Genomic DNA, 19,032 nt, shown 5'->3' on the forward strand with positions numbered 1-19,032 from the left:
AAGTTCAAAAGTTATGCAATTACATGCCGTAGATATATTTTTACAGTCAAAATGGCAAGAAGAAATACATTTCGTAAGAAGAATGAAGTAATTTATTGACACAAATTATTCGTTCATTCTACAGTTTTTGTGTATGCAGTCGTCGGTAGAAAAACGTTGACACACCCCTGTGTAAACCTCTTCTTCAACTGAAATATTGTTGTGGATTGTGTTGTTGGTCCCCCCTTAAATGCCACTCAATATATATGAGACACTTGTTAGTGATAGATGTTCTCTAAATCATCCACAACCACATCTATTTTACTCCCTGGATAATGTAATATTCCTCGGCCCGCGTTTTTTGTCTATGGGTCACGGAATTTTGATCTTACTACTACTACTTCCATGTGTCATTATAAAAAGTCACATTTAATTTTTGTAACTGTATGTAGTCATGAGGTTTGTTTTGATTTACTTAATAAACCAACATACAATAGATTCAAAAACAGTATGTATGCTAATGGGGTGCACTGAACAGTGTCCCCAGCAGAGAGCACCCAAGTCTAATCTTTAAAAAAAATACCATAGCTGACCAGCAGTCATGTGACATAATCCTAGCAACTTCCAACCACCACTGTCTTACCACAGGCAAAACCTATCATATTGTATTTATTCATTTTTACTGCGAGTCCTCATTAGGGCAATGGTTAAAAGCATTCAAATAGGTAAAACATAGCCATTGTCTATGTTTTGATGATTTAATAATAATATTAATGATGGACTAATTTTATATAGCGCTTTTGTAGACGCTCAAAGCGCTTCACAGAGAAGTGAGAACCCACCATTCATTCACTCTACAGTCAAACATTGATTTCTGCTATACCTACCGAGTCATAAAGGTGGAACGAGAATATGACCACATCTGCTGGAGTCAGGCTTTGTTCTACTGATTGTGTATGACTCAGGGTCTGTAACTGACCAAGCCTGATCCACTGACTAGCTATCACGTGTTTTTAGTGTTTTGGCATCAAACATAATTAGTTCCTTGCATGTCTTTGGCACAGGTGTGATGTGAGGATAGCACAATAACCACCAGGAGAATGAATGCAGAGGAAGTGGAGCTGCTCGGTGACTCCAAGTACAGGAACTATGTGGCAGCGGTGGATAAAGCCCTTAAGAGCTTTGAGTACTCTAGTGAGTGGGCAGACCTCATCTCGGCTCTTGGCAAGCTCAACAAGGTACTGATTTCAGTATGTAATTTGTACACTGCACTACCTGCACATGAAGAGAACTAACATTGATCCCCAGCAACTCTCTGAACCATCAGACAGGTTTATATGTTGTTATAGTGTATATATATTTTCTCATTCTGTTTTGCATATTCTTGGAGTCAACATGTGCAGTCATGTACATAGTGCCATGTACATAGGGTATATACCCACCCCCTCCCCATTTTTTGTATATATTGTTTTTCAAATCACCTGACATGTATACTTTTATATGTACAAATACATGTTACAGGTTATAGATAGATAGATAGATAGTACTTTATTTATTCCGTCAGGAGAGTTCCTTCAGGAAAATTACAATTTTCAGCACAATCCCATTCAAGATCAGACAAACATTACAGGGAGACAGAACAGGATCGCTGACGGGTCTGCCGGCTTCCAGCGCCCCTTACAAAAAAGATGACATACAGGTAAACAGGGGGGGGGAGAAAAAAATAGAAGATTAAAATAAAATAAAAAATCGGTCTTAGCCTGGGCCCTGGAGTGGGGGTGCAGACTGAGGCCAAGGGGAAAAAAAACAACAACTCATAGCCATAGAACACGTCCCTCTTACATGTGTGTAAGAGGGACACATCAAAGAACACAGAGGACATTAAAGACATTAAAGCAGCAGATACAACCAGACACCTCTACATACAGCTATGAATAAAAAGTAAAAGAAACATATCCACTGTGGTGGCCTCTGCGGTGTTCCACGCCATCGTCCGCTGGGGAGGAGGGAGCATGGCCAGAGACAGGAGCAGACCCAACAAAGCAACCAAGACAGCCGACTCCACTCTCGGCCAATGTCCAGTCCGCATGGATGAGCGAGGATACGTCCAAGGTGACTGAGGTGTCCGACACCTGCTCACCCTGCCAAGACACCGCGAAGCCTCTCCGTCCCAGCGCTCAGTGCCAGCTCCGCAGCCCTGTCCCCTCATCCACATCTCCTCCAGTCCCTCCAAACAGACTCTGGTGTAGCAGAGACCCAGCAGCTGGTCTCCATGGCCAAAAGGCTCCCGGGAGGCAGATCCAGAAGTCCACAAAAAAAGCACCACAGAGGTCACGAAAGTGCCACCCCTTGTCACACAGTCCCAAAGGGTCCCGGACCAAAATGCAAAAAAATATAATAACACATGAAAACAAGAGGGAAACACAAAAGGATGACACAAGAGCACAGAGCTCCTGCCTACAGCAACCACTACAGCAGCGCCATCTTTTATTATTGAATGTATCAAATGTGATGAATATTTAATGGACCTCAATGGAAACCAGCCTTTTGGCTTTTTGTGCCATCCGTTTGCCTTTTTAAAGCATTACATGGATTAAATTCTTTAAGAAGTCAATAACCTTCTCAATCAATCAATCAAACATGAGTAGTGTCCATAAAACATTTTGAAATATCGGTGAATTTCAAAAATGTTTGATACTTATTCGATACTATCATTTAAAAAAATTAATAATTAAACTGAACCCACACTTTGAAAAGTCACTACTTTTTTGAAAACTTTCAAGTATTTTGGATCATTGTACTATAACATCTTTTTGCATTACATTTCTAAAATTCCAAGAGGTAACCATACATTCAAAAAGGAACAACCTTGGCCTGTAGCCTCCCAGTATCTGAAAACAAGCAATACTGCGCTCATAAATATGCTCATAAATAACAGCAATAGTCAACTACTTTAGATTCTAAACAGAACAGCAGTGTTGTGTAGAATATTGTTCTTAATATTCTTTCAAGGTGATGGTAATTTATAATGAAACAAAAAAAGGCTAAACATATACTTAAAGCCTAATCTTCTATCTTTTTATTAGTTTTTATTGTCAATTTCTTTATTTGCTGTCTACATTTTTGCCGGGCTTGTGGTGGTGGATCTCCACTCTCAGTACTGCAACAAAAAACTGCCTTTCATGAATGCTTGTTTTTGATTAGCAAACAAATGCATTAATAAGTAAGACACACTCCACTTGGTCACTTTCTTCTCTAATTTCACTTTTAATGCGTACCTCGATACAGTGACAACACAGTTTTCTTCTGCTATGTCTTTCTCTGGTGAAGCAGGTGTGTATTATGCATACTGCCACTGTTGCATTATAATTAGTTTTTGAGTGAAGAAGAACCAACAGCACAAAATCCACAATTGTGGCAGGCTGTCATGAGTAAGTAAATATATTGGAAACAATGGATATTTTTTAAAGCTGACTCAGATCTCACACAACAAAAATTGACAAGGCTTGGCGAGCAAAATTGATTGATTGATACTTTTATTAGTAGATTGCACAGTGCAGTACATATTCCGTACAATTGACCACTAAATGGTAACACCCGAATAAGTTTTTCAACTTGTTTAAGTCGGGGTCCACGTTAATCAATTCATGGTGTTGGACAGTCTTTAGTACTAATGATTCAGAAAAAAGCTGGTATCAATGTATTTGTTGCATGTTGCTATTAAAATATAGATAACTTTGACACCCCTATAAAAAAAGAATGTCGAAGATAATCACCTTGTAGTATTCTTTTTATCCATCCATCCATCCATTTTCTACCGCTTATTCCCTTAACGATGCTTTATTGTTCACTCAGGTTTTGCAGAACAATGCAAAATACCAGGTGGTCCCCAAGAAGTTGACAATAGGCAAAAGGCTGGCCCAGTGCCTCCATCCTGCCCTGCCAAGTGGAGTCCACCGAAAGGCCTTGGAGACCTATGAGATCATCTTTAAGATCATTGGTCCCAAGAGGCTAGCCAAAGATCTTTTCCTTTATAGGTAATACGGTTGTTGTGATAGATGTCAATAAAGTTACACTCCACACATTGTTGTTAACTGTTTCTTCTGCACCACAGCTCTGGTCTCTTCCCTTTACTCACCAATGCTGCCATGTCTGTGAAGCCTGTGCTGCTGGGCCTCTACGAGATATACTACCTGCCTCTTGGGAAGACGCTAAAGCCCGGCCTACAGGGTCTCCTTACTGGGGTGTTGCCTGGCCTTGAGGAGGGTTCTGAGTACTACGACAGGTAAGACCATTTATGAGTTACCCCCCTTGCAAAGACATGACCATTCCATGATTTTAACAGTAGGTTTTAGGGATGAAACAGCACTGTAAGAAACGCGGTTTTGACATTTCAAAATTTTCACAATAATGCCGTGGCATGTGACAGTACCAAACGAGGACTTTGAGTACTCCCATCAGTGGAATCTTTTTCTGAGTGGCCCAATTTGAACTACATCCCTCACTGCGCAGTGCAGATGAGCAGAGGGGGGAAAACTATTGGTATCTCCTTTTGAAGTTGATTTCCTTTTGGCTTAACTCCTCTTGTGGGAGCGCAGACATGCACACATGCCACACCGCGACGTCTACAACAAGTCGGAGAATACAAGTAATATGAAAAGACATTTGATGAACCCTCACCTGGAAAATATACTTAGGGAGAATTGTGAAACCAAGAAGCCAGCCAGGCCAAACATCAACTTGTGAAGCATTAACATTAAGACAAATTGAATTATTAGTTAAAAACTGACACTAAAAACTAAACTGAACAATTTAGTTTTTCCAGTTGTTACACTGAATGTGTAAATACGTTGTCAGGTTAAATACTTTTTTAAAATATATTTGCTCGGATACCGGACACCATTCTTTGCGCTTAAAATGCCTGTTTGTTGTAATAATACAAATGATTAGAACGTTTGAGCATTATGTTCCTTTAACATTCCTGCCACTTCATTTTACAAACTATGGCATTTTTTTTTTACCAACATCCTTTTTTTGGCCAATACCCCAATAATACCATACCGTGGCCGTAATACTGTGACGATATGTTACCATGAGATTTTTTTATGTTGTTACAACCCTAGTAGGTTTATTTTAACGGAGAGGGACCAAATACTAACAACAAAATGTATGTATGGATGGACTGTTCATTTCTTTGAATGGTGTAAACCAGGGGTGCCCATTACGTCGATCGCGATCGACTGGTCGATCTCGGAGGGTGTGTCAGTCGATCTCAAGCCAGGCATTAAAAAATAGACATAAAAATGAGCAATCATCAATCATACCAAGACTTCACTTTCGTCAGTTGTTTGACATTCTCGGCACCCGAGGATCTTGTGAGATGACGCTGGCTGCTGCGAGCTCATATTTAAGAAAAAAATCACTAACAGGGCGGACGCAGAGAAACACATTTTATTTCTAGAGACTCCGTACCTACTGTCAAAACTCTAAAGACCGACTGCACAGTTCCTGTCTTCACTATAAAAGACCTGTTTCATCCTGCCTGTGCTAACAAAATAAGAGTCTCAGAAAGCTAGCATGCACAAGCTAGCAAGCTACGGAGTTTGATGCCAATGTATTTCTCCCCCGCCCTCAGCGACCGCTTTCTCACTTGCTTGCCCACCCGCACACTCACTGACGTCACTCACCTGCTGCCAGACATTAAAGGGCCACACACATATGCTACTCTCAAAACAAAGTGTTTAAAAACGAGTATGCAAGTTGGACAAATGAGATGCCAAATCCAACCACTTTCATGTGGTATTGGACAGAAAGGAGGACTTTTTTTTTCCTCCATTTGAAAATGCGGACATTATCAGCACCACTGTCTAATTCCAATCAATGCAAGTCATCAGAATCAAATACACCAACTTATATTCTTGTCTTCATGCAAGAAAGGAATCTATGTGTGTTAAACATGCTTGTATTATCATTAAACACCATTAACTTGTTAACAAAAATGTCTCTTTCATAAATAAATAAATATAAATTATAAATAGGAATGAGGTAGATCTCCTCGACTTGGTCAATTGAAGAGTAGCTCGCCTGCAGAAAAAGTGTGAGCGCCCCTGGTGTAAACTTACAAAATCAAGAGGAGTGCAAATAATCATTACCCCCATTATATTATTACTTGAAGGTGTAGTTTGCAGCGAGCTTTAAATGAAATATTTTTAACCAAAAAATACCGCTGCAATTACTAATATTCTTGAGGTAATTACATATTTGAAAGAAAAAATATCGAAATGATTATAGATCTTAACTGCTGTAAAATGTTGGATAATTCACCTTTGCAAGGCAGATATTTGTGTGTTTTTTTACAATAGTGAAATGATTAACTTTCTCATCTTCCCGCAGAACCAACACCCTGTTGGAGAAGGTGGCATCAGCAGTGGAACATTCGGCATTTTACAGTGCCCTCTGGGGTAGCATCCTGACCAGTCCTGCTGTGCGTCTCCCAGGGGTCACCTTTGTTCTGCTGCACCTCAACCGCAAACTCTCCATGGAGGACCAGCTCTACGTCATAGGCAGTGACATCGAACTCATGGTGTGGGCTCAGTTTTTCACAATAGATTATGACACCTTATTTGATAATACCTACAGTGGGGCAAAAAAGTATTTAGTCAGCCACCGATTGTGCAAGTTCTCCCACTTAAAATGATGACAGAGGTCTGTAATTTTCATCATAAGTACACTTCAACTGTGAGAGACAGAATGTGAAAAAAAATATCCAGGAATTCACATTGTAGGAATTGTAAACAATTTATTAGTAAATTATGGTGGAAAATAAGTATTTGGTCAACCATTCAAAGCTCTCACTGATGGAATAAGGTTTTGGCTCAAAATCTCACGATACATGGCCCCATTCATTCTTTCCTTAACATGGATCAATCGTCATGTCCCCTGAGCAGAAAAACAGCCCCAAAGCATGATGTTTCCACCCCCATGCTTCACAGTAGGTGTGGTGTTCTTGGGATGCAACTCAGTATTCTTCTTCCTCCAAACACGACGAGTTGAGTTTATACCAAAATGGATACACGGATGATACAGCAGAGGATTGGGAGAATGTCATGTGGTCAGATGAAACCAAAATAGAACTTTCTGGTATTAACTCAACTCGTCGTGTTTGGAGGAAGAAGAATACTGAGTTGCATCCCAAGAACACCAGACCTACTGTGAAGCATGGGGGTGGCAACATATAATGCTTTAGGGCTGTTTTTCTGCTAAGGGGACAGGACGATTGATCCGTGTTAAGGAAAGAATGAATGGGGGCATGTATCGTGAGATTTTGAGCCAAAACCTCCTTCCATCAGTGAGAGCTTTGAATGGTTGACCAAATACTTATTTTCCACCATAATTTACAAATAAATTATTTTGAATTCCTACAATGTAAATTCCTGGATTCTTTTCACATTCTGTCTCTCACAGTTGAAGTGTACCTATGATGAAAACTACAGACCTCTGTCATCATTTTAAGTTGGAGAACTTGCACAATCGGTGGCTGACTAAATACTTTTTTGCCCCACTGTATTGTTTCCCAACACTTTGTTCTCAGCGTGTGTACTACAGAGTATTTGAAAACATTTCTTTAACATAATCATAAAGAAATTAATTGTATCAGATTTTTTTGATAAATATCTGCTTTGAATTTTAAGATGACAAAAGAACAAGAAAGAAATGCCATTTGATATGAGTTAGTGTAACAGGAAGGATTATACAAACAATTTGTTTGGTCTGGCTGCTCATTCCACAGAAGCATGATATCACAAGTTTTACCTCATTATACCTGGTTACCTAACAGGTTTTTCAATGACATATAATACAACATAAATGAGTATTACAACAGAGGGACACTATTTACCAAAATAATGTTTTCATGTATACATTAAAATGGCAATGAATGATCGTGTGCTTGCATGTTTATCCTCTTCAGGTTGAGGCTGTCAGTACGTCAGTCCAGGATTCAAGTGTACTCGTGCAAAGAAGCACTTTGGACTTAATTCTTTTCTGCTTTCCTTTCCACATGAGCCAGGTGAGCGCAGTTAAAGATGGCATCTGGATGTAAAGTTTTACATCTACTGCTATATCATGTAGCTCACAGGTGTCAAACTCAAGGTGCAGGGATCTCATTTGGCCCATCGCATCATTTTTTTGGTCATTGAAATCCTTTTTGAAATTAGTTCTACAATCGTCGAAGACTGAACTTAAATTACTTCTAAATTGCAAAACAATCTTTCCATAAGTTTGTTGGCATACAATATGATAAAAAACAAATGAAATAAATAATTGTGTAATGATATTATGTAGCAAATGTACATATGTTATAGTATCGCAGTTACAGCAAATGTTGCCCACGATAAAGAGTTTAACACCCCTGACAAAGATCTTGTGTTTGTTGTTTTGTACATTTGACTATAGTACAGTTAATTTGTTTACTAACCTAAAGCACTGCTGGCGGTTGTAATGTAACGGGGTACTTGCTTGAACAGTATGCATATGGCAAAGTCCTTACAGTGTTCTGTTCTCTGGTGTTCAGGCCACTCGCCCTGACATGATTCGGATCCTGTCAGCTGCTTTGCATGTGGTTTTGAGAAGAGACATGTCGCTGAACCGCAGACTCTACGCCTGGCTGCTGGGTGCGAAATACACACAATGGCTTAATACTTACTATATCACAGGTTCACAACTACTGCCCCATCTCTGCAGTATTGTCACGACAGTCTGCCTAAAAATTCAGTTTGCAGCAGGCTACATAGTATATATATATTTTTTTAACTAAAATATAAGACAGCTGGAATTATTTATCAATAGTAATTTAAGGTAACATATTTAACAGATAAATATCCATGATTGTTACAATTAGAAGATAAACTTAATGGAATGGAATGATTAGCATAAAAGCTGTCATTACCCGCTGTCTCGTACACACGTGCATTACCATCATTGTTTATTGTTTATTGAATGGATCCCCATTAGCTGACGCCAAGGCGACTGCTAGTCTTCCTGGGGTCCATATAGGAGGATACAATATTAAAATACAAAGAATACATGCATTACCAAACATTATACAATGGAAAAATACAACATGAGATAAAAAAGCTAGTCAATCATGATCATTTACAGGTCAGATCTTTGTGAACGAAAGGACTTACAAAAGAATGTTATGGTAAACTGTTTACGATTACACCAGGAAGAGGGCGGACTACATTGGTTGAGGCCAGTACCCTCTCGGCAACCATCGATCTAGTACAAACAGTACCTTTAATTTAACACGACTTGAGACCTGCAAAGACCACAATTTCAACACTAGCCAACTGACAAAATATTTTTTTCTGATGAAACAACGCTGACTCACAATACATTACATTTACCGGTACATAAATGTTATGTATGTTCTACTTTCTTTTTTTTTTTTAATTTTGAACAACATAAAGTCAATGCTCAAATCTTAATCAGCTTTCTTTTATTTGCAACTCACTTTGGATAAACATGCTGGTAAGTAAATGCATGGCTGTATATGTATCAAGCATGAATGTGTTGGTAAAATTAAAACACTTTTAGCATCCCATGGTCACCTGAAAGGAGAGAAAACTAAATTACCATGGTGAGGTGTTTCAGTCTGACACACAAGTCAAGTCAAAAATGTAAAGGCACACACCTCACTGTAGAAGCTGCAAAAAGGAGATTAACTTTATTTTTTCCATTCGCCCTATTTGTACTTAACGATTTGAATAATTGTGTTAATATATTGTGTGATTATGTCTGAAGCCTGTGGGATGTATTGGGTCAAATATTTTTTTGCAGTACTTTAACTCTCAGTTTCAGGGCTTAAAGGTTAACACTGTTCCACCAATTGTGATGCTTTTTAGAAATATTTTTTATAAATCCAACATTTTTTTTTTACTGTGTGTGTTTTAGGGTTTGACAACAATGGGGTGAAAACAGGCCCCCGGAGCACTCGACAGAGCAACCCAGAAGAACACGCCAGTCACTATTTCAACACCTTCTCAAAAGACATGCTCGTCCAGGTGGGGTTTTTTTTTACATTTGAACCCACATCATAGAATAAAACTGCACATCATTCAAACAAAAGTATTTGATTGTGTTTCGGTTGATGTTAAAAGACTCAGACGTGAGTTTGGGTGATGCCATTTATTTTTTTCAGATTAGTCTTTTTAATGCCCTTTTTTGCCAAATGATTCATCCATTTTCTTTTTGAATTCTCCTATCAAGCCTCACACATCCTCCTGGGTTTACATACGGCGTGTTCCCTTCTGCTCTTTTTTCAATCCGTGTGTTCTTTGAAGTCAGATCCTCGTCTTTACACTTGTGTAATCTGTCCTGCCATGTGCTTTGCTGTGGCTCTCCGGGGTTTAGAAAGCATTAGTTTTTAGTAAGTATTTTTTGTTTTTGTCATTTGCCCCCTGCACCATCTGTTCAAAGGTAGGTATTGGAACGTATTCCACTGGGAGATGGTTGGTGCAACAGGGACTTTTTATTGTAGGCTTCTCTCCATGATGTGGCAGACGGAGCGTGAAGCATGCACAGAAAACAAAAAAATGAGAGTTAGGGGGTTGGGGATGCAATTGCCGATTTTGTCCTGCCAAATTTGAAAAGTTGTATGAAAGAATCTTAGATCATCCTTGTTACGCTGTGTGTGTTTTCAGGCAATGGTGGGGATATTGCAGGGCAAAGCACGAGGTGGGGAAGAGGAAAGTGTTCTCATGCACGACCTCAAGCCATTTCGCATCCTCATCAGTCTACTGGATAAACCCGAGCTCGGTAAAAATGACTATGGCGATATCTAAAAGGGATTTGGTGATGTAAAAAGGCTGCCTGCGAATGTCCATATATTCTTTATGACATTTATGTGTCTCTTTCAGGCCCTGCAATCTTAGAGGATGTTCTGATTGAGGTGTTTCGTACTCTACACACACAATGCAGAACAGAACTAGACCTCCAAAGCCATGGCCCATTCACCAAGGACCACACACACCTTAGCAGGTCAGTCCAATCAACCACTTCCTCTTTTGCACTCTATCCAACAAAGAGAAAATGATCTACCGGTAAGGGACCTGGGCAAATAACATATTTTATTGGATGATATATTGCCCTCAAATTATTGTTGATTAACAATATTAATTCCACCATTATTTTGTGACCAATGTAATCGTAAATAATAATAATAATAATGCAAGGGACCCTTTAAAATGCAATAAGTTTTTATTTCTCATTAGTCTTTTTACAATTGTAATTGGAAGGTCAATAATTTCTAATTACTTCCAATCATTATAAGCAAACAAACAATATTGAACATCTTAAGTGCAGTTTTTCCTTAGTTGGAAAAACTGATTCTGGTGGTTTGTTTTGTTGTCTTTTTTGTTGTTGTTGCCATCACTTTCCAACAAATTTGATATTCTGACTCATTAGTCCGTGTTGATAATGTCATATTTTACATTCGTTTTGAAGCCAAACTATTCGCCGGACATTTGGTTTTGAAATCATTGTGTTTCCTCCTAATTTGTGTTATCTTGCGGTGCTTTTCACTGGGGAGTAGTCACTAACAAGTCTCTGTGCATCCTGTGTGTGTGAGCTTGCGGTCCCACCTCCGCCCACTGAGACAAAGATTGTGGATGACTAACAATAGGGTTCACTCCATTGATTTTGATTTTCTGTTATTGAATAAATGCGGGGCAGCATGGTGACACAGGGGTTAATGCATGTGCCTCACAATATGAAGGTCCTAAGTAGTCCTGGGTTCGATCCTGCACTCAGGCTTTTTGTGTGGTGTTTGCATGTTCTCCCCGTGACTGCGTGGGTTCCCTCCGAGTACTCCGGCTTCCTCCCACCTCCAAAGACATGCACCTGGGGATAGGTTGATTGGCAACACTAAATTGGCCCTAGTGTGTGAATGATGAATGTCTATCTGTGTTGGCCCTGCGATGAGGGGGCGACTTGTCTAGGGTGTACCCCGCCCGTAGAAAATGGATGGATGGATGAATAGTGCTGAGAGAGATGCACAGAGTGAACCCTCTTGCACCGTGTTCGAAAACGAGAGACGAAAAAAGACCAAAACACAGGGACATGGCCATTTATTCAGTTCATTATCATGTATTGTTCGACTGAGAAAGGTATTGACTACAGGCCCAGGCCTGTGATCTCATCCATCCCTTTTTGTTTGCTTTTCAATTCCTTTATTAGTAAGCTCAGGGAGAATAAGAAGACAACAGAATTGATCAAAACAGCAAATCTCCTGTTCAACTCTTTCGAGCCATACTACATGTGGGACTACATCGCTCGCTGGTTTGAGGAGTGCTGCAGGTTTGTATTTGTTTAAGTTTAGATCCGTCAATGTTGACATTTTATTTAAGTTGATATAGGTGTAATTGTTTTTTCAAGATCTGAATAAATTTGTAGTGATGCATTTAATAAAAAATAAACATGAAGCATGATAATTCCTAAAAGTGTGTACAAATGTTAATGAGAACCCTTGTAGTACATTTTTTGCTTGCTTTTAGTTGGTTGATCCACTTAACAGAAACATGAAATTCATTTTGTTGTAGGAGGACACTGAATGCCTGTACAGACATTCCAAGGCATGCTGGGAGTTTAGATACCCCAGACCTTTCCTTGATTGAGTTCTGTCAGCTGGTGGATTTCCTGCTGGACATTGTTTCCTTGGTGAGGTTATTATTCTTTTTTAGTCTTCCTTCATCTGTCTCCTGTCTTCACTTCGATGTAGCTGTCATCATGTACAGTTCAAATCTCCTCCCTTTTGCATTGATTCTCTCCTATATTTATTTAGCATATTCTTTTCACATTATATTCTGTATGTTTGTCTAATTTTATACAGATTCCATTCCTCTCTTTGTTTTTATATCCCTGCCACATACTGTAGAGACTCTCCTTCATCATGTATTGACCTTCCGTTCTTCCCAGGCGTTGCTTGGGCTCTTTCTTTTCTCGCTTCTCGCTTCCCCTATCCTATTTGGCTCATACAAATCATTTAATAGTTTTTGCTTTGTTCCTAAACATTTACACTTCTTGTTGCTACTTGTAATGTCTGTGCCTCCGCTCTTGTTTCTTAGGTGTGCAAGCCCCCACACAAGTACAACAATACCTGTGTGTTGAATTTCCCGACCAAAATATTTGCATCTTTTTACTGTATTTCCAATCTCAACTGTTTGGAAATGTATTACCTCATAACAAGAGTGTGTTTGTGCCTTTTGGACTGTCTGTCAAGAGAGCGATAGTGTGTGGTTAGTGTGCTATTTGGCCTGTTCTCCGCTAGCTCCTGTCTGTTCAAACTATCTGCTCTTTCTCCCTGAAGCCTACTAGAAGCATGAGGGTAATCTGCCAGGTAAAGTACTGCTCTTTCCTGCTTTTTCACCTCATTCTGCTTCACTGAGGCTATGATAGCATTCCTGCAACATTCCACCAACATTCATAAGGCCTTTATTTCCACCAAGCTTTGACCCATCATTTCTAAATAAGGGGCTGGTGACTACATTAACTCATACATTTTTTATCTGATAAAGAAATATGGAAAATAACAATAGCTACATGCAATAAAGAAATAGTTTTTACAGTTTGGTGTGAATTTTGTGGTAATGAAATCTTTGCCAAGTGTGTCTGGGCTTTATGTTAAGCTTGCATGCAATTTACTTCCAATGCCTTGCTCACATATTTAAAAGAAAATATGGATACCTATTTTTTATTTTATTAATTCCATTGCTTTATTCTCAATTTTTGGTGTGTTAATCTTTCCCCCTACTGTCTGTTTTCATTGAAAAGTGTTTTGAATGTTAAGTCCAAATGTGCCCTTGTCAGAGGAGACAAGACAATAGCGCCAAAATAATAACTTATTCCCACGTTTTACTTGGCAACTCTAAAATAACAATGTACCTCATACTAATGTTTCACTAAGAAAATTCTCGTCACACATTCCAGGAGACGTATATTGAGATCCAGACAGAGCATCTTCCTCAGCTGTTGTTGCGCATGGTAGCAGCACTGACCTGTCACCTGCAGACCTTGGGTTTCGGAGAGCTCACTCACTGCCTGCGCCTCTGCTCTAAGATCCTGAGCAAAGTACAGCCACCATTGGTGTCCCCTCTGGCTCTTCCCACTGCCCCCCAAACACATGGCTTTTCTAGCTCCCCTGGCAACTCTTCTGACTCTACCAAAGAAAGCAACATAGACAATAGAGTGAGTAAAGACATTGTTATGCTCAATATGATTTAAAGAATTCAATAGAACTTCAAAGTGGAAAACTATATGGAGTTTTGTCCCGCCTTTTCAGCTCTAACAGCTTCCTGTATTCTTGATAGTCGGAGTTGATGTTTGATGAGAAGAACTGGTTCACAATTTTCACTTTGTGCACTGGGCCACATACACACCTGAACCAAAAATGATTTCTTCCAAATGAGGCGGCGTAGCTCGGTTGGTAGAGTGGCCGTGCCAGTAACTTGAGGGTTGCAGGTTCGATTCCCACTTCTGACATTCTAGTCACTGCCGTTGTGTCCTTGGGCAAGACACTTTACCCACCTGCTCCCAGTGCCACCCACACTGGTTTAGAAAATGTAACTTAGATATTGGGTTTCACTATGTAAAGCGCTTTGAGTCACTAGAGAAAAGCGCTATATAAATATAATTCACTTCACTTCATCTTCACAAATTGGGAAGCATTAAAAGGGACCTTGCTGCCTCGATCAGTGGTTTTCAAACGTTTTTCACCAAGTACCACCTCAGAACGATCTTGGCTCTCCAAGTACCATCATAATGACTAACATTAAAACACAGTTGCATAGTAGACTTAAATATTTATAAAAACAAGACAGAGGTTTTTGCTGCCCACTGCCCCCTCACCTCCCAGGAGGTGAACAAGGGGATGGGTCAAATGCAGAGGACAAATTTCACCACACCTAATGTGTGTGTGAGACAATCATTGGTACTTTACTTTGTTTAACAAGTATATGAGGTGTACCCCGCATACCGCCCGAATGCATCTGAGATAGGCTCCAGCGACCCCGAAAGGGAAAAGTGGTAGAAAATAGATGGATGGATGGATGGATGGATGGATTTAATACTTGTGACCACGGTAATGTTACAGACAGTTTGAACAGTAACTGTGTTTTTTAAATATAGGAAAATAAAGTACTGTACTTTAATCAAGTGATTATTTGATGTACCACTAGATGGAAGCCGCGTACCACTGGTGGTACAAGTACCACAGTTAAGGAATCAATACATCCAACCCATAATATGCTTTGGATATGCTTTGGGGTAAATTTTACTTTTATGACCCACTTTTTGAGTTTGTTTAAGATTATCGATTCTGGATGCGTTCTCAGATTGCAAATGAAAGTACCATAGTTTATCTTTTGAAATGTACACTGTTTGAATATATATCTTGAAGTTGTCCCCACAATTTTTTCTGCAGACACGTTTGAAAATAAACTTCATAAACATATAGATTCACTGGGTCACTACACAACATACACCTGCACACTCCCCGATAGATTCAGACTCTGCATAAAAAAGCTAGTTTTAGCATTTTTTATGTCACTGCATGTTGTATGTAGGTGTTATTATAGTCATACCAAGCTCAGATGAAAAATAATAGCCTGACGTCTCATAACTTGAAGCAGAGGGGGAGTAGCTCATCCTTATTTCCTTGTGGGGAAAAGCCTCCAAAACTGCATGCAAGCTCACCCCAAAATGCATGAACCTGATTTTTTTTTTTTACACAAGTATCTGACATTGTAACAGCAATATCAAGACAGAAAATACACAATTCTTCATAGTTACCTATTACGGTATTTAATAGATTCATATTTTACAGAGAAGTAAAGAGGTATAAGCCAACCAAAGGTATAATTATTTGATTACGCTTATTAGGAATGCTTGTTAATAATTTTGTGTGTCAAAGCAATTGACACACAAAATTGTTGGTCGATTTTTGCTTGCGTGGCTTTGTACAAAAAGTATTTACTCCCATTTGTGGTCACACCGTATCAAAAGTTACACCATCATACAACCTTTGACATTAAAAACAAATAGTCCCTGCTAAAAAGCCTTTTTTTTATCTCAAGCATATAAAAGAACCCCTGTTCAATCCGAATCCCGGTGTGAGTTTTTTGACCCATTTCACCTTCAAGTTACTGCCCAAAAATTAATCCACTCAAGCCCTGATGTTCTGCTTTTGACTGGGTTCTCCCACCAATGGCCCTGCCATCCCATGTTCCCTTGACACAAGACTTTTGAATACTCGTTGGTTGTGTCCGGCCTCCTGGTCCCTGCCCTACAGCCTGGTTCTTTAAGTGTGTGCAAGCTCAGTGAGGCATGTTGCAAGAATTTTAGTCAATCTGTCCTATGATCAGAGACGGATCAGGCTGCACGCACTCAGTCAAGCCCATGAGGAGTAGACAGAAAAAGACGGTTTACCAACACCTGAGCCCAGCTCACCTTTTCTCTCTTAGGAAGTAGAGAAGAGTAAAACAGCCTGTGGTGCTGGGACGAACCATCTCCATCCGAGTGGAAACATCCCTCATAGACATACATTTTACAAATACTTTAACACCGCCTCACCCCACCCCGCCCCTTGAGAGCATATGGATGATGTGATACTCTGCGTGCCATCTGAGTCCAGGCTCCAAAAATGTGCCTGCTGCCTTGATCAAAATAAATCCCAGGGAAGCTTCATGCCCCTAGTGACTAGGGGCGAAAAACATAATTGTTAAAACTTGTAGCACTGTTCATTTGTTGGTCTTTAAAATGCAAGTCTGGTGTACATGTCTAAATAAGAACAGCCTTGGACAACCACTGCCAGTTAATGGTTTCACATTGACATGTTTTTCCATATCTTGTCTTTTTTTCTAAACATTTCCTCTGAGGAACGACATGTTCCCAAATTTCTGCGTTAAGTGGAATGTTCACTGATCTCTAAATGTTAAAACAGAAAACCACTTAGCCTAAACTTACTGAATTTTTCAGTTGCTGTGTGTATTTCTGGCATTTGTCTTGGTATGATAAACACTAAAGTGTCATTAATTTTATTTCTCATGAATGTACGATTGATTGCTGACTTGTTTGTTTTCTCGCAGAATCATCCTCTGCAAACATCTACAAGTGGGGACTTGAGCAAAGACGGAGACCATGCTCTCAGTTGTCACACTTCTGAAAGTGGCTTCACAGACTATATCCAGTACCAAGAAAATGGACCAGACACAGAAGGTCCACCTCACTCAGCGCTTAAAACAGGCCGTCGCTCCTCTGTTCCATCTCAGGCTAAAACTCTGGACAAACCAGTCATGCAGTACTGCTTGGAACACTTTCAACAATTTCTCTCCAGGCTCATTACTTTGCATCTAACCTCAGAGCAGGTGGACAAAGCTGAGAAGGACAGAGGCGAGGTGCTACAGTCAGCAAGCCTGGTATTAGAGAGCACTGAACACAATGGTCGAATAGACCGGACCAAGTTATGCTCACAGACTGGGATGGAGCAGAAAGAGTGTGTTGCTGCTTTTACTGCTGCCTGCCAGCTCTTTTTGGAATGTTCCAGTTTTCCTGTCTACATTGCTGAAGGAAATGTGAAGGCCTCACCAACACAGGAGGAACAATGTAAGTGTTGAACCAGCGCAAGCTGAAAATATGTTACCAGAACTTAATTAGCAACACTACCTACTTTGTTATGCTATCAAGGTGTGTTCTACAACAATTGGGATTGTTCTGCTATGTCGCGCACTCCTAGATGTAAACTCTTTCAACCATACTTTTTTTGTTTACATCATTCCCTCTTCCTGGTAAAATGAGACATATGAGATAGAAGTAGTAATGGCAATGAGACCTGAAAACACTTTTTGGACTAACACAGAGGAGAGGGTAGAACATGGATGACGGCGACTTAATGACGTCCTCTACCGCTAAGGACAGGAATAAAAACTTTAATTTGGATTACCTTTTTTAAAAAAAACATGCGTAGTCCATATTTTTGGTTGGTTCAGAGCATGGGTCTCCAATCAGTAGCTTGGTATCTATTAGTAACTTGCCAGCTGATTTTGAGTAGCTCACCAAAGGGTCAAAGAATATTTGTTTGAACTCTCAGTATTTAAACAACGGTTCAATTCAGACAATAGGCTATTTAATAACAAATCACCACAAAATAGTACAGAGATAATGATTGCACAGATAGTAGAGATCTGCTTCTCAATTAAAGTACATATTAAATGTTGATAGACATATGAAAAAAACCCAAAATATGTTTTGTTTAAGTAGCTTTTAAGAGTGATTAAAGAACTGAATTAGAAATAGTGCAAACTGAAATACAAGATGCAGATGAACAAAATGTTTGTTGTTGATTTGTTTAATACAAAATTTGAGTTAATGTTCTGTTGAAATAAGTGTTTTCCCTTAGTTTGTGTTGAAATAAGTCATGAAAAATACACTACAAAAAACAGTAGCTGCAATTTTCATTTTTTAAAAGTAGCTCTCAAAAGAAAATAGGTTGGGCAACCTGGGTTTATAGAGATAGAGAAGTGAGACATCAGGCCATTATTACACATGATCTCATGGGAACCGTGACCACAGTCACCAGGAAAACCATTGTAGCACATTTTGTTGTAAAGGATTAAGATCCTGCAAGGTCACATATTCAGGCCTGTCTGAATTACTCAGAGAAGCCTTGGAAGAATGTGATGTGGTCAGCAGAGAAATGTTGAATATGAGCCCAAGAATACAATCGCAAATGGTTTTGCATTGAGGGGCTGATGTACAGGGTCAGGTACCATATAATCTTACATGACCTGACCTTAGACAGAAGAAAAATTCAAAGACAGGTTTTGCTTGGGGATCAAATACCTCACTCGATCAAACACAGCTTAATTTTTAACCTTTTATTTGATATATCTATTATAATAGTCAGTTTCTTCAAATAAAACCACAAACGCGATCAAATATTTTCTCCATGGATACAGATGTTATTGTATGCTCGTTTAAGTGATAATACTGACTGTGTGA

General features: G+C 39.4%; 1 protein-coding gene across 3 annotated transcripts in view; it reads left to right on the forward strand.

The window, feature by feature from the left end:
• The window catches only part of dop1a (DOP1 leucine zipper like protein A), a 56,399-nt gene that overhangs the window by 4,751 nt on the left and 32,616 nt on the right, over positions 1 to 19,032 (forward strand). The window contains exons 2-15 of one of the 3 annotated variants that reach the window (XM_061916417.1): positions 1,044 to 1,217; positions 3,835 to 4,016; positions 4,094 to 4,264; positions 6,373 to 6,562; positions 7,949 to 8,047; positions 8,552 to 8,651; positions 9,934 to 10,043; positions 10,683 to 10,797; positions 10,899 to 11,019; positions 12,217 to 12,336; positions 12,579 to 12,696; positions 13,346 to 13,375; positions 13,966 to 14,223; positions 17,121 to 17,637. In XM_061916417.1, the coding sequence (XP_061772401.1) occupies positions 1,080 to 1,217; positions 3,835 to 4,016; positions 4,094 to 4,264; positions 6,373 to 6,562; positions 7,949 to 8,047; positions 8,552 to 8,651; positions 9,934 to 10,043; positions 10,683 to 10,797; positions 10,899 to 11,019; positions 12,217 to 12,336; positions 12,579 to 12,696; positions 13,346 to 13,375; positions 13,966 to 14,223; positions 17,121 to 17,637 (2,269 nt within the window). In that variant the 5' untranslated portion in view covers positions 1,044 to 1,079. The remainder of the gene's footprint in view (positions 1 to 1,043; positions 1,218 to 3,834; positions 4,017 to 4,093; positions 4,265 to 6,372; positions 6,563 to 7,948; positions 8,048 to 8,551; positions 8,652 to 9,933; positions 10,044 to 10,682; positions 10,798 to 10,898; positions 11,020 to 12,216; positions 12,337 to 12,578; positions 12,697 to 13,345; positions 13,376 to 13,965; positions 14,224 to 17,120; positions 17,638 to 19,032) is intronic. The other 2 variants (XM_061916418.1, XM_061916419.1) reach the window with 2 other exon arrangements.

Source organism: Nerophis ophidion, linkage group LG11 (assembly GCF_033978795.1).
Source record: "Nerophis ophidion isolate RoL-2023_Sa linkage group LG11, RoL_Noph_v1.0, whole genome shotgun sequence".
Taxonomy (NCBI): Eukaryota; Metazoa; Chordata; class Actinopteri; order Syngnathiformes; family Syngnathidae; genus Nerophis; species Nerophis ophidion.